Raw genomic sequence first — 15,824 nt, 5'->3', positions numbered from 1 at the left:
CCCTGCTCTATCCTGCGCCAACCGCACCACCTCTGACACACCCATCCCGATTACCCCAGTCACCCAATCAATCCATCTCATAGAGGGTCTTCCCCTCCTGCGCTGTCCCTCCACCCTCCCAAGCATGATGTCCCTCTCCAAGGACCCGCCCCTCCTAGCAACATGTCCAAAGTATGTCAGACGAAGCCCCAGAATCCTTGCCTCCAAGGAGTAGCTTGGTTTAATCCTCTCCAAGATGAATCTGTTTGTTTTCCTGGCAGTCCATGGTACATTCAGTACCCTTCTCCAGCACCACAGCTCAAAAGCATCCACTCTCCTTCTGTCCTCCCTAGTCATTGTCCAACTCTCTGATGCATAACAAGCGATTGCAAATACCATGGCCTGTATCAGGCGCACCTTAGTCTCCAGAGAGACACTGTTGTTCCTGAGTACTTTAGAGAGGTCCCTAACAGCAGACTTTCCCATCGCGATATGCTTTTTTATTTCCTGACTGCTGGTGCCAAGAGTGTTGACTGTGGAGCCGAGCAAACTGAAGCTGTGAACACTCTCAGTAAAATAAATTCTTTAAGTTATCATCCTTCTAAGATGCACTGTGCTTATTTACTTATTTATACCCCAAAATTTATTCCAATAATTAAGGAGCCAGGGCTGACTTGGCATCTTCACAAGATTAAATCTTTATTGTGCTTTTTCCCCCAGTGAAAGGGTATGTCACTTTCATCAGATTCTTCAAGAGTTTAGGACCACTAAAGAGTTAAGAAGTACAGGTTTTAAGTTGAGCATAATCCTTGAATTCCCCTAATCCTCAGTATGATATGTTGGCAGACAGTGATGGACCATGACAGAGGAGAAGGAAGCATGGTGGTGCCTGTTCTCCAGGGATGAGGGATGGTAATTGAGCACCACTGCCTCTCCTGGGGGGAACTAACTTCTTCTTCTTTTTTTTTTTTTTTTGCAGTGTTAGGGGGGTAAACTAACATTTTTAAGGAGGGCTACTGTGCATGCCCTCAGTTGATGTGTGGAAATAAACATCCAATCAACCCACAGAAACAAGTTTACTATGCAAGACACAGGTGAGTATCTGGGCATATGATTACTGAGAAAGTTAAGGATGAAGTATTCATCTTGGAATTGGACTCCCAGAGGGAAGAAAACAAAGAGAAGCTCTTGTGCAAGGCACAATCCCTTAAACTCCCAATTTACATAAATAATTCTATCCTACTGTTTTGTAATTGTACTGTATTGTAATTCTATCCTATTTTGTAATCCTGAAGGAATAATGCAGAATAAATTTATATCTTTTATTCAAACTGTGAGATCATGTCTTCCCTTGCTCACCTGCAGCAGGAGTATGGATATTACCGAGGGAGGAACACTGAATTAGTTTTCTGCCCTGTTTCCTCTTTTCCTCCTTGATATTTCACTATTCTGTAATTCTCTTCTCAGGCAAAGTCTATTTTTCTTGTTAACATTTTTAATATAAAAACATTCTTCATGTAGCCACATGACAGATAAGATATGACTTTATTGCAAAGATGAACAATTACACAGGCAAAGGCTGTAGAAATTTATTTTTGCTGTTAAAGTATTTATAGAGAACGTTTTGTTGTACTTTATAAGACTCGACTGGTTTAGTGGTAGAATTCTTGCCCTCCATGCAGGAGATTTGGGGTTGATTCTCAGCCAGTGCATAGCTTGAGCAGCCACTATCCACCTGTCATCAGTCACTGTTTGCATATCACCATGCTAATGAACAGCTTCTAGCAGAGCCTACAGACTAGAAGGAAAGGCCTGGAAATCTTTCTGAAAACTAGCCACTGACAACCCCGTAGTTCAAACTGTTCCAGTATACAACCAACCTTTTTGTTCCACTTCGAATAGGTAAGTCAAGGGCTAACACAACAGCAGCCAACTATACAGTGTTTATAACAGCTGCTACAGAAGTGATGTGTCTCAATGATATTAATTAAATACTAGCTTTTCCCTAGTGGCTCTAGTGAATAGAATTACAGAGGAGAGAAAGTTTGGCATCATTTGCCATATGAGAGGATAAGATTTTGAATCAATAATGCACCCAGAGCTGTTTATAAAAAATCACACAGAACAGTAACCAGTAATTGTTGTTATTGTTGATGATGATTGTCACTGAGCAGAGCAGAACTCACAGCAACCCTATGAACAAAAGGCCTGAAGCCCTTCTATTGAAGTCCTGAGGTTACACACACACTGAAACCCTGGATAATGTGCTTCACTCTTTCAGATGCAGCTGCTTTGATTTCTACCATCAGTTCAATGTCATTCACAAACTACAGTTCATAGGAAATTGACAAGGATAGGTGAGGTCATGTCTGAACCATGCAATGAACTCATTTGAAGACAGGCTCTGTATAATTAAAAGTGTAGCTTTTATTTCAAAAAGACTTCTCTTCATTTTACCAGGTGGCAGCGTGCTTAATAACAACCTGGACTGTGATTCTACACTAGAAGACCACAGAAATGACAAAGTCAGCATTAGAATTCACCCATTGTGTTCGGAGTCAATGTGAGGCTGTAGGGAATGCCTCTGAATTACCATTGTCTATATGTTGTACCTGAATTACCTACAATACAAATAAAATACCTACAGAAGGACTCTGCTACATGGCATATAACCATTTTGTTTATTTTCTTCTGCTTTTTTCTAGATTTAAGTAGTTTAATTTCTTTGCTAGGAACATCAACATATCTGAGTATATTCCTAAATTGTCTGTCTTCAAATCTCCAAACATTTGTCTTCCAGGTACAAAACTTTTTTTTTCTTTCGTAAAAAAAGAAGGGGATGCTGATAGTTCCAGGAAAAATATAACAAGTATCGATGACCATGTGCTATGAAACGAGATTAGTCTAACACTTTTGTTGGAATACGTCAAAGCTTGCATAACTATGAAGGACAAGGAGAGGGTATCTCAATGTTGAAGCAAGGCAGAGGGTCAGAGAACAGACATATCATGCAAGTGTCTATGTGTGCATGGTGTGCAAGTGATCAGGTCTGTGCACAGGGGAGTAAGCATGCAAGAATGAACATGGCATGCCTAGGTGGGTTGGGCGAACATGTGTGGGATGCGTGTATATGGAGTTTGAACTTTTGTGTGCACAATTGAGTTATGTCTGTGTGTACAGGTGAGCATGTGTATTCACATGAGTGTGTATACACGTGAATGTGTGCAAATAAGTGTGTGTGTGTGTGTGTGTGTGTGTGTGTGTGTTTATAGAGACTTAGGGTTTCCAGTCACTCATTGTTGCACTTTTCTTGTTGCTCTTCTCCAATTCACTCTTCTCCTTGAAAAGTAAAACTCTTTTATTGTTATGTAATTCCTCCCTCCCAGTCCACTCCAATATGCAGCCTTCATTCTGGACTTCTGTAATGACAATAATACTCAATCATATATCCCTTTCAAACAGTTCTCTCCCTCATCTGTTTCAATGCAGTATACACCATTCCTCCCCTCCTTTTCTATCTTCTTTTAACCCAGATGCCAGTACCATGTTACAACAGTGGCTCTATGCAATATTTGTCCTTTTGTTCCTGAGATATTTCACTCAGCATAATTTCCTTCAGGATCATACATTTTGCATAATATATCATGAGTTCCTTGTTTTTCAATGCAGTGTAGTATTCTATTGTGTGAATATACCAGAGCTTCTCTATCCATTTGTTTGTTGATGGGCACTTGGGTTGTTTCCAACTCTTGGTTATTGCGAACAAAGCCACAATAAACATGGGTGTGCATATATCTGCTTGGGTAGCAGTTATGATTTCTTTAGGGTAAATGCCCAGTAGAGGAATTGCTGGGTCAAATGGTATTTCTATTTGCAACTTTTTGAGAAAGTACCATACTGCCTTCCATAGTGGTTGCACCATTTTAAACTACCCCCAACAGTGAATAAGGGTTCCAGTTTCTCCACAACCTAGCCAGAATTTGTTGCTTGCTGTTCTGTTAAATTTTGCTATTCTTACTGGGGTGAGATGATATCTCATAGTTGTTTTGATTTGCATCTCTCTTAGAGCTAGGGATTTTGAACATTTCTTCATGTGTTTGTTTGCCATCTGAATGTCCTCTTTGGTGAAGTGTCTGTTCATATCCTGTGCCCATTTTTCAATTGGGTTATTTACCTTTATCTTGTTGTAGTACTGGCTTGATTTTCTGAACAAATTTCAAAGATTAATTAGTTGTTTACCTGACTATATTTGGATGTTTTGATTGAGATGCCATTTCAAATGGACTTCAGCAGGGTCTATGGGCTCAGTTCTCATCGTCTTCATTCAGATAACACCTTTAAGAGCTGAGGATATTTCCTCATTGTATCCCTGTCATGGTGAACATAGAACTACCAGAAAAGCAAGCTGGGTTTAAAAGAGGTCCGTGGCACTAAGGACATCATTGCCAATGTCAGATGGATCTTGGCTGAAAGCAGAGAGTATCAGAGGAGCATCTATTTGTGTTTTATTGACTAGGCAAAGGCATTTGACTGTGTGGATCACAACAAATTGTGGCTAATCTTGAGAAGAATGGAAATCCCAGAACACTTGATTGTGTTCATATGTAACCTTTATGTGGACCAGGAAGCAGTGACCAGAACAGAGCAAGGAAACACTGCATGGTTCAAAATCAATAAAGGAGTGCCTCAGGGATGCTTCCTGTCCCTATACTTTATCAATCTATATTCAGAACAGATCATTCAGGACACTGGACTTTATGAGGAGGAATGTGGCATCAAAATTGGAGGAAGACTCATCAAAAATCTGCATTATGTAGATGACACAACCTTACTTTGCCAAAACTGAGGTGGACCTGAGGTGTTTGCTGCAGAAGGTCAAGGACTGAAATCTTCAATATAGACTGAAGGTCAACATTAAAAACAAAACAAAAAATCACACCACCAAAAATTCTCACTACTGGGCCAATTGGCAGCACCATGATAGATAGAGAAAAGATTGAGATTGTTGACAATTTCAGCTTTCTTAGCTCCACAATCAACAGTCTTGGCCCCAACAGTCAGGAAATAAAAAATTTAATTGCATTCAGAAAATGTGTTGGCAGGGACCTCTCCAGAGTGTTGAAGAGCAACAAGGTCAGTCTAGAGACTAAGGTACACCTGATCTAGGCCATGGTCTTTGCAATTACTTGCTATGCATCAGAGAACTAGACAGTGATCAAGGATGACAGAAGAAGAATCGATGCCTTTGAGTTATGAAGCTGGAGAAGAGTAACGAGAATACCATGCACTTCCAAGACAACAAATAGGCCTGTCCTGGAGAGGGTAAAGGATTTTGAAACTCTGTCTCACATAACTTTGAGCATGTTGCCAGCAGGGGCCAGTCCTTTGAGAAGGACCAGTCCTTTGAGAAGGACGTCATGTGAGGAAGGGTGGGAGAACAGCACAGGAGGGATGACAAGTGACTCAACAAGCCTGGATAAAATGGATTGACACAGTAACTGGTATAATAGGAGTAGGAATGTCTAAAAGAGTGAGATCGGCTCAAGATGGAGCAGAGTTCAGAGCTATTGTACATAGGGTCCCTAGGAAATTGACTTGATGGCACATAACAACAACAATAACAACAATGAACTACAGTCCCACCACCTTTTAAAGCATCATCTTCCCTGAAGAATGAAACAGTTGGGAAATGTTAGAGAAGACTATAGCAAAGGCTTTGTCAGAGGGGGCTCTAACCTGGGACAAGAAGGGAGAAAGGATTAAAAGAAGCTGAGAAATGGAGACAAGGCATTAGGAGGTGAGAACTGTGTGAGAAGTGAGCATATGAGATGTGGGACAAGGGAAGGCCTGTTTCAGGAAGGCAAAGGAGGCAAGTCTGGAGCAAAGAGCAGGCTCATAGAGCCTGGGTCCCAGAAACATGCCTTCTGCTTTCTCCTGTAAAACTCCTTTCTACCACTCCCATTTTCCACAGCAGCCTGGCCTTGTCTACACCTGTGTCTTCTCAGTCTAAGTCAAAGGCAGGAATAATTAATAGTCCACAAAGACTGCAGGGGATTTGGGAGTTATCAATATCACAGAGATGATAGAAAATTCAGGAAGGAGTTGTCGTCAGTTACAACCTCTGGCAGGTGTCTCTTGCCACGTTTTACTTCTTGAAGGTAATTATTTGAGCTTCTTATAAGGTTGCAGTTTCTTCTCTTTGGTCTTTAAGCATAGCTTAATTAAAACAGCAGTACCTCATTCCATGTTGCATTGCTCTTGAGACGAGTATGCATCTGCTAGGCAAACTAAAAATCATCACTGATAGACTCGTTCAGTAGACTGTCATCTGGATTCTCACGTGGCCTGTCTGTCACATTAACCAAGAGAAGCCCACTGAGATCATTAATATAGATCCTGCCTGGAGACAACCTGACAGCCTCTTCCTATATTTAAACCACCACCACCACATGATTCCCAAGCCTCCACTGTTCTATCTTCAGTCATCACAGAGGAGGCATGATAGAAAAATTATGTTTTTGTAACTGCATTCATTTGAAGGGTTTGCTTTTGGAAAATTCCTTGGCAGACTGTGGTCAGTAAAATGCACAGACTGTTAGTCTGTCAGCCTCTGGGCTTGTCAGAGATAACTAATGGCTTCAGCAGCAGCTGGTAGGTAGCACGCCAGCAGAGGGAAATGCTGGACTTGGCTGCACGTTCTCTTCTCACTCCAAGGTTCCTGTGCAGTTAGGGCCCAAGACTAATTTCTAAGCGGAGGACCAGGAGGTGCCACGTTGTGGGGGTAATGAGAAGAGGGTTCTGCATTGTTTATAGTTCATTTGTAAACGTTTGTGCAGAGAGAAAGCACTGATTGTCTACAGTGACCTCTCCAAATACTTTTAGAGAGTTTCTTTCCTTGTGGTTTTGTTACTCTCATTGTCCCTTCGACTCAAACACCGCCCACCCCACTGAACAGCAGGGTTCTTCCTGAGGGCCCCATTTCAGACAACAAGAGATGGAGATCAAAAAAGCATGAGAGGAGGATGCTACCAATGAAACACTGCTACTCAAGGAGTTCAGAGTCGCCCAAAGCTTGGGCAGCCCTGCTACGTCCCATACACATGTGCTTCTGGTGGGAGCAGAAGGAAGGGGAAGCACAGAGGAAGGAGGGCACCCTTAATCTCTGGCCAGATTCTGAAGCTCTTCTTCAAAGATATGGAGTTTTTAGTAGTGGGTGAGCCACACAGCATATGATTATAAGAAGTTTTGAAAGCATTCATTTCAGTATCTGCATGTGAAGTTAGTTATAAAGTTGCATTGTTTTGAGCAAATTTTGAGTCCCTGGTTGATACCAAAGGTTCCTGGGTGATTTATACTCAAACTACTAACTAAATATGGAAGAGATCCATTATTGTTCCCATCTCCAAGAAAGATGATCCAGCAGAATGTGAAAATTATGGAGCAATATTATTACTATCAAGTGTAAACAAAATATTGCTGAAGATCATCCCAAAATGTCCAGAACAGTATACTGAAGAGAACTGTTAGAAGTTCAAGCTGGATTTAAAAGAGGCTGTGACACCAGAGATATTGCTGATGTCAGAGAGATCCTAACTAAAAGCAGAGAATACCAGACAAATATCTATTTGTGTCTTATTGACTATGCAATAGCATTTGACTGTGGATCATAACAAACTATGGCTAACATTAAGAAGAATGGGAATCTCAGAACACTTAATTGTGCTCATACAAAATCTATGCCTCGACCAAGAAACTGATGTCTGAACAGAGCAATGGGTCACTGCATGGTTTAAAATCAGGGAGGGTATGCACCAGGATGTATCCTTTCTCCATACCTACTCAATCTAATTAATTGCTGAGCAAGTACCTATTCAATCTGAGCAAATAATTTGTAAAGCTCTGTGAAGAAGAATGTGGCATCAGGATTGGAGGAAGACCCATCGACCACCTGTGTTATGCGTATGACACAACCTTGCTTGCTAAAAGCGAGAAGGACTTGAAATGCTTTCTGCAGAATATCAAGGACGATAACCTTCAAATATGAATTGCATCTCAACATAGAGAAGGCAAAAATCCTCACCATTGGAACAACAGACAACATCGTGACAGATGGAGAAAGCATTGAAGTTGTCAGTAGTTTAATCTTGCTTTGATTAACATTCAATACCCTTGGTACTTGTAGTTAGGAGACACATTGCATTGGTCAAGTCTGCTGTCACAGATCTCTCCAAAATCCTGAAGAACAAAGATGTTTGTGTAAAGACTAAAGTGTACCTTATTCAAGCCATGGTCTTGATATGGTCAATCACTTGCTATGCATCTGAGATCTGGGCAATGACTAAGGATGATGGAAGAAGAATTGATACGTTTGAGTTGTGTTGTTGGAGAAGATACTGAATATCCCATGATCTGCCAAAAGAACAAGCAGCTATGTCTTGGGGAAAGTATAGCCAGAGTGCTCCTTATGGGTAAAGATAGCAAAGCTTTGTCTCATGTTTTGGGCATGTTGCTAGGAAAAGCTATTCCTTGGAAGGGGATATCATGCTTGGAAAAATAAAAGGTCAGTGAAAGAGTAAGACTCTCAATGAGGTGGTTAGCACTGTGACATCAGCAATTAGTTCAAATGTGTCAAACATGATGGAGGATGGCACAGGATAAAACAGGGCTCAGGTCTTTGTTCATAGAGTCACTATGAGTCATATTCAACTCATTGGCATCTAACAACAACAACAACTAATGAAAAGGTTGACAGGTCAACCTCACCCAGGAGAGTCATGGGAGAAAAGTCCCTCAAGTGAAACAAACCACTTCTAAAAAGACATACTTAATGGCATCACTGTAAGAAGAAGTCAAGAAAAGATTTATACACAGAAAGAAAACTTATTTGATGGTTGCATGGGAATGGAGAGTAAATAAATGAACTAGAAACTGGACTGTATGAAGAAACATGGGGCATTGGGCCTGAAGGAAGACTTATCAACAACCTGCATTACAAAGATAATATAACCTTGCAGAAAGTGACAATAAAGTCAAGTATTTATTAAAAAAGATAAAGACTACAGCCTTCAGTATCGATTATACCTCAATATCAAGAAAAAATGCTCACCACAGGCCCAATATACAGCATTACGATAAATGGAGAAAAGATTGAAGTTATCAATTATTTCATGTTACTTGGATCCACAATCAACACCCATGGAAGCAACAGTTAAGAAAATATCTGTCATGAATCAGGGTGAAGTCTCTCTCAGGGAGGAGTGATAGGGAATGGCAAAGGACACACTGACAAAGGAGATTAATCAGAACTGGCTTTGACAAGCACTGTGGCAATTGGACAATTAAAATAGACATTCGGGGGGGGCAAGAAGAACAAACTGGGGAGGAGGGTAGAGAAAACAGTGCAACAGTGAAGGAATGAAAACCCAAAATCCCTGTAAATGTTCATTAAAACTAATAAAATTTTTAAAAAAAGTAAAAAAAGAAAATATCTGTCACACTGAGTGAAACCTCTGCTAAAAACCTCTCCAACATGACAAAGAGCAAGGATATCAGACCAAAGTGCTGTTGCCCCAGTCCATGGTATTTCAATTGCTTCAAATGCTTATGAAAACTGGACAGTGAAAAAGAAATATAAAAGAAGAACTGATGTTTTTTTAAAAATTATTTTTTATTCATGTACCTTTTTTTCCCTGCTCCCTCTGTCCAACCACCAAACTCTTAGACCCCATAATTTTTCCCACCCTCAGTGCCCCTACCCCCTCCTCTTTGCTCTTTTTATATCCATAGACATATTACTGGTTATCCTTTTTTTCACAATAATGGTCTTATACAGTATTTGCTTTTATATGCCTTAGTTAGTTCACTCTCTAGCCTCTCCTGTAGTATACAGTATTTTAAAAACTGTTGCTCCTGAGTGCTACACAATATTCCATCATGTGAATATGCTACAATTTCTCAATCCATTCATTTATGGATGAATATTCTGACTCTTTTCATGTTCTTGCTATTTTGAATAATGCTGCTATGAACATTGGTGTACAAATCTCCATTTATACCTCAGTTCTGTTTTCTGTGGGGTTTATCTCTAGCAAGAGATATATAGCTGAATCATATGGCATCTCTATGTTCAACTTTTTGAGGCCACGCCAAACTGTCTTCCAGAGTGGTTATACTATTTTACAATGGACTATGGCTCAATGTCAAGAAAAGATTCTCACCACTGGACCAATTGGTAGCATCAGAATGGATGGCGAAGAGATTGAGATTGTTCACAGCTTTAGTTTCCTCGGCTCCACAGTCAACACTCTTGGCACCAGCAGCCAGAAAATTAAAAAATGTATTGCGATGGGAAAGTCTGCTGTTAGGGACCTCTCTAAAGTATTCAAGAGCAATGGTGTCTCTCTGGAGACTAAGGTGTGCCTGATACAGGCCATGGTCTTTGCAATCACTTGTTATGCATCAGAGAGTTGGACAATGACTAAGGAGGACAGAAGGAGAATTGATGCCTTTGAGCTGTGGTGCTGGAGAAGAGTACTGAATGTACCCTGGACTGCCAAGAAAACAAACAGATTCATCCTGGAGAGGGTTAAACCAGGCTACTCCGCGGAGGCAAGGATTCTGGGGCTTCGTCTGACATACTTTGGACATGTTGTAAGGAGAGACAGGTCCTTGGAGAGGGACATCATGCTTGGTAAGGTGGAGGGACAGCGCAGGAGGGGAAGACCGTCTATGAGGTGGATTGATTCAGTGACTGGGGTAATCGGGATGGGTGTGTCAGAGGCAATGCGATTGGCACAGGATAGACATAGGGTCACTACAATGACACATAACAACAACAACCAACAGTATATGAAAGTTCCAATCTCTCCCTACCCTCTTTCACAGGACAGCAAACAATGGACTGAGTCTTTTTGAATTCTGATCTTGAATTCTGGGTAAAGAGTACTGAGTAGGCCATGGACTGCCAAAAGAAAAGGAAAATCTGTCTTGAAAGAAATGAAGCCAGGGTGCTTTGAGTATGTTGTGTGGAGGCACCCAACCTTGGAAAAGGACATCATGCTTGAAAGTATAGATGGTCAGTGAAAGAAAAGGATGAAACTTTCAGCAAGATGGATTGATGAAGTAACTGCGAAAAATGTACTCTAGCACCAGAGATAGTTAGAATGGTGCAGAAGTAAGAGTTGCTATGAGTTTGAATTGATGAGACACCTAACAACAATACAGCATATGAGTAAATGAACTCAGTCTTCAAAGGACATATAACACACAAGACTATTGTAGAAATAGAAAGATAACTAGTAAAATGTGTATGAGGGTATAAGGTGGGAGGGAAGGCACAAAGAGGTAGGATGGGGAGAGGGGAATTCATAGGGCCGTGCTATTTTTTGGGTGGAGGGAGGGGTGGGAGAAAATAGAAAATCTGGCGGGGGTCTGGAAAGGCAGGGCAACTGTAGGCATAGTTCAATGTTGATTAATTTTGTAAAAGATAATGAAATGATTGTATGAAACATAATGTGAATGAAGGATAGTGTGAAACACAATGTATATGAACTTTGTAAGCAAACCAATATGAAATAAAACTTTTTTTTTCATTAAAAATCTACCCCACAATGTAGACACACAGTAACTTGGGTAAAGGGAAAGGTATTGTACAGTTAGAGGGAGTCAACACAAAATGCCCAAGGCAAAGGAAGACACTGAAAGATACATAAGAGTAACAGACAAAAAAGGTAAATACCATTACAGTAATAGGTAACTGTATGCTACAAGTGGATATAAGGAGAAAAATATGCAAGCTGAAACAATGTGGGAACACAAATGAGACTAAGCTCACAAGGTCTGACAGAGGCTATTTCTACACCTATATTTGTAGCAAATATATCTACATATATATTAAAGCAAACTGGGCAATGTTATAAAAACCTCTTCGATTCAACCAAACACCTTGAGAGTAGTCAGTTATGAAGTAAACTCTCTGTTACTTTCTATTATGACTGGAACTCTGGGGCTGTGTTCATTATCAGACTGAAGCTTGTGGAAGAGAAAGTGTGAAATAGCCTCCAGCACTCTCAGTAGCTGCTTCCAAGAGGAGAGGCTGTCCTTGAAGCATTTGGCTGTTGCTCTTCACAAGTGACCTCTTTATAAAGTGGAGACTTTAAGAAAGTAGGCGAATCTCCCACCTCCCTCCCTTCTCCTCCCACTTCAGAGAGTCTGCTCTGGAATCCTCTCCACAGGGATGAAGCAAGACCTCAAGTCCCACCCATAACATTATTTTATCTCCTTCTCCTCCTTTGGCCCTTTTTACAAAATTCTGTTCACGACAAATGTGTGGTTTTGAAACCACTGATGTTCTGTTTGATATTCTACACTTTAGCAATTTTTTTTCTCACACAAAAATGTAATAGCCAAGTGGAAGCAAAGAGTTTATCAAATTGGTCCCCAGCTTCCAGCTAAAGTGGAACTTCCTTCTTGCCACAGTGAGCAAAGCCATGACCCTCTGCCACAGGGGAGAGTTTCAGTAAGTCTGAGATGCAAAGACCTTTGTGTGCTTGTATTCTACACGTTGAAGATATTACTATAGCATAAGCCTTTTCCAAACGGCATGTAGAATCTGTAGTTATTGGTTTTTAATATTTTAATATAAAATAGATACAGAAAATAAGAGTAGTAATTTTCTTCAATGGCATCATAGTAGTCTAGCAAACAAAGGAAACATGCTGCCCTCACACATCCCATCATTACTGGACGTAGAGGAAGTTTCTCCTTATTTTTTCATTACGTTCATTCTTTGTGACATTTTAAACAAAGCACCAAGGAACACAACAAATATGGGGCGGGGGAACAAATGCAAGTAGAGTGCTCCACAAATTTTGGGCATGTTGTCAAGAGGTTCCTTGGAGAAAGACATCGTGCTGACAAAGGTCAGAGAAAGAGAGGGAGACCCCCAATGAGATGAACTGATAAGTGACTGTAACAATGGGCTTGAACATATCAGAGGCGAGAGGATGGCACAGGATAGGACAAGGTTCTGATCTGTTGTTCATAGGGTCACTGTCAGCTGTAGTCAAATCAATGGCACATACTAACAAGTTTAACTAGCAGGAATAGGGACTGTGTGGTGATGGTGGAAATAGTGAGGTAATCCCTGGAGCACAGAAAACACTTGCCTCCTAGGCTGTGATTTGAGTCCACCCTGAGGTGCCTCGGAAGAAACACCTGGTGATCTGATTCTGAAACATTCATCTAGGAAACCCTGTGGACCACAGCTCTGACACACACTGACTTGTCATGAGTAACAGTTGACTCCATGGCAGTGGATATGGTTTTCCTTCTGCCCATAGCTGCCCTGCCTCAGATTCTCTGGGTACAGAATGCTGCTCTTATGATTGACCCAACCCAGACCCCTTTGGGATAGAAATGAGAGGAACACTGGTGGTGCAATAGTTAAGCAGTCAGTTACTGACCAAAAGGTGGAGGATTCAAGCCCACCCGCTTCTCTGAAAGAAATTTGCAGTCAGTTTCCATAAAGACGTGTGCGAACCCCAAGAGGGGAGTTCTACTCTATCCTGCAGAGCCACCAGAGAGATGCCACCATGTGGGATAGCAATGGAAAGCCCTCTAGAGCTCCTCAGCTTATTTTTGTTGCTATTTTGTTGTGGTGGTTGCTTTTGAGTGAAACTGTGCTGTGGGGTTGCTATGAGTCTGAATTGAGTCAATGACAGTGGGTTTGTTTTTGCCCTGGGAATGAGAGGGCAAAAATGAGTGTTAAAAGCCCCAGAAAAGGTGTTCATTTATAGAGATATTTTACAATCCAGCTATTCCTCTTCCCCTGCCCCACCTGCCCTCCATCTATTCCTTTTTGGCTGCTGTTTAAATGCAGGCTCCTGGCATCTGTTTCACTTGCTGCTTTTGGAATGTGTGATTCATATATTCCAGTCCTGCCTGAAGGAGGAGGACATGGGAAATCTCAACAAAAGGCTCTCAGATGACCAGTTTCTCACCCAGTCAGACCAGACACTTTTCCACCCTCTAGATTCTTCACCACCTCAGGAGTATGAAAGCTTGGCCATGGAGCCACTGCCCCTGGTGCTGAAACACAAGAGCCAGGGCTGGTGTCCTGTGGGTCTGAGCAGCGTGGCCCTCACAGTGCTGGGCTTCTTCGTGGACACTGCCACAGGTAATAAAGTATAACCTCCAGCACCTCAACTTCCCTATTGCTCTTTCTAGGGATGCCCAGAATGGTAGGGGTTTAGCAAAAGAGAGGAAGACCCTCAACAAGATGACTAATATGGTGACTATAGCAAGGGCCTTGAGCACGATGGAGATTGTGAGGATGGTGCAGAATCATGTAAGATTTCTAACTGTTACTGGATTTGGAGCTGACTCCATGGCACCTAACAACAACAGTCTAGGGAATAAAGACTAAACAGTGGTTGCTGTTGGTAGGTGTTGTTGAGTACCCTTGTTCACAGTGACCCTATGAACCACAGATCTGAACCCTGCGCCATCCTCATCATCTCTGACATACTTGAGCCCACCCATAGCTGTGGTCACTGTGACAATCCATCTCATTAGGAAACCCATAAAGACCTCATTGTACAAGCACTGTAGAATCATCTTTGCCATTGGCATTTGGCTGGGGTGGCCTTTTTTTCCCAGGAGCACTGGCATGATTGTTGTTATTGTTGTTGTTGATTGCCTTCAAGTCAAGCACAACTCATAGCGACCTTATGAACAAAAGGCCTGAAGGCCCTCGACAACCACCTACATTTATCAAAGTTTATAGAGTTTCTGGAGGCAACTCTATTTTATTTAGGAAGTGGATGCCACTCCTACTTCCTGCCATAGTATGTTATTGTTTTTATATGCCACTGAGTTGTCTACGAGGTATAGCAAACCTATGTACAGCAGCTCTGAACCCTTCTCTGTCCTGAGCCAGTCTCACTAACTCCAACACACCAACCCTCATTGCCCCAGTTACTGTATCAATCTATCTCATCCCGGGTCTCCCCCTCCTGTGCTGTCCATCCACCATTCTGAGCATGATGTCCTTCTCCAGGGACCAGTCTCTCCTGGCCATGTGCCCAAAGTAAATGAGGCAGAGCTTCAAAATTCTAGCCTCCAAGGAAAGACTTGGCTTCAGTCTCTCCAAGACGTTGTTTTCTTGGCAGTCCACAGTATGTTCAAGACTCTTCTCCAGCACCACAACTTAAAAGGCATCTATTCTTCTTCTGTCATCCTTAGTCACTGTCCAACTCTGAAGCATAACATGTAATTAAGAAGATCATGGCCTGAGTGGGGTGCAGCTTTGTATCCAGACTGACATCGTTACTCTTCAGCACTCTGGAGAGCATGATTAGAGATGGGAAATGTGTGGATGGTCTGGGTCTTCAATCCCAGAACTCACCATCTGGCTGTCATGCTTAAACAACCCACCACTAACTGACAAATTCAGCAGTCTGGACTGAAAGAGCTTCTAGAGTTAAAAAAGATCCTTGTCTCTTCAGCTTCTGCTTCCAGGTTCCCTGGAGATCTCCCTGTGGCACCTCAATCTTCCCTAATCCCTGCTTCTTAGCTTGCTTGTTTGATCTCTTTTCTTTCTCAAGAGACTGACTCGCAACACCATAAACAATCTTTTTCTCATTAACATAACAGAGACAGATCATGTTCCAAATGAAATATATGAACAAAGACATTAGGATTTACAATATGCATTTTGGGGGAACCAGTGGTCCCATAACACTGCTCATGAGCTGTTGTTGTTGCTGCTGTGTACCAACTCATTGGAACCAACCCATAGCTGACCCTGCAGTGGATTTTTCTTTTTTTTTCCTATAATTATATTT

At 41.6% G+C, this 15,824-nt stretch overlaps 1 protein-coding gene across 1 annotated transcript; it reads left to right on the top strand.

Moving 5' to 3' along the window:
- Positions 1-1,060: 1,060 nt before the first annotated feature.
- Positions 1,061-14,169, top strand: RFX8 (RFX family member 8, lacking RFX DNA binding domain). The gene is made up of 4 exons (XM_006887860.1): positions 1,061-1,073; positions 2,685-2,779; positions 12,384-12,494; positions 13,858-14,169. Exons 1-4 carry the CDS (start codon positions 1,061-1,063, stop codon positions 14,167-14,169), a joined length of 531 nt encoding a protein of 176 aa, XP_006887922.1.
- The last annotated feature ends 1,655 nt before the right edge of the window (positions 14,170-15,824 follow it).

This window comes from Elephantulus edwardii, unplaced genomic scaffold, assembly GCF_000299155.1.
Source record: "Elephantulus edwardii isolate Elephantulus edwardi_28Jun2011 unplaced genomic scaffold, EleEdw1.0 scaffold00062, whole genome shotgun sequence".
NCBI classification, from domain to species: Eukaryota; Metazoa; Chordata; class Mammalia; order Macroscelidea; family Macroscelididae; genus Elephantulus; species Elephantulus edwardii.
Note: the sequence above shows the minus strand (reverse complement) of the source record. Positions and strands in the feature narration are given on the sequence as shown.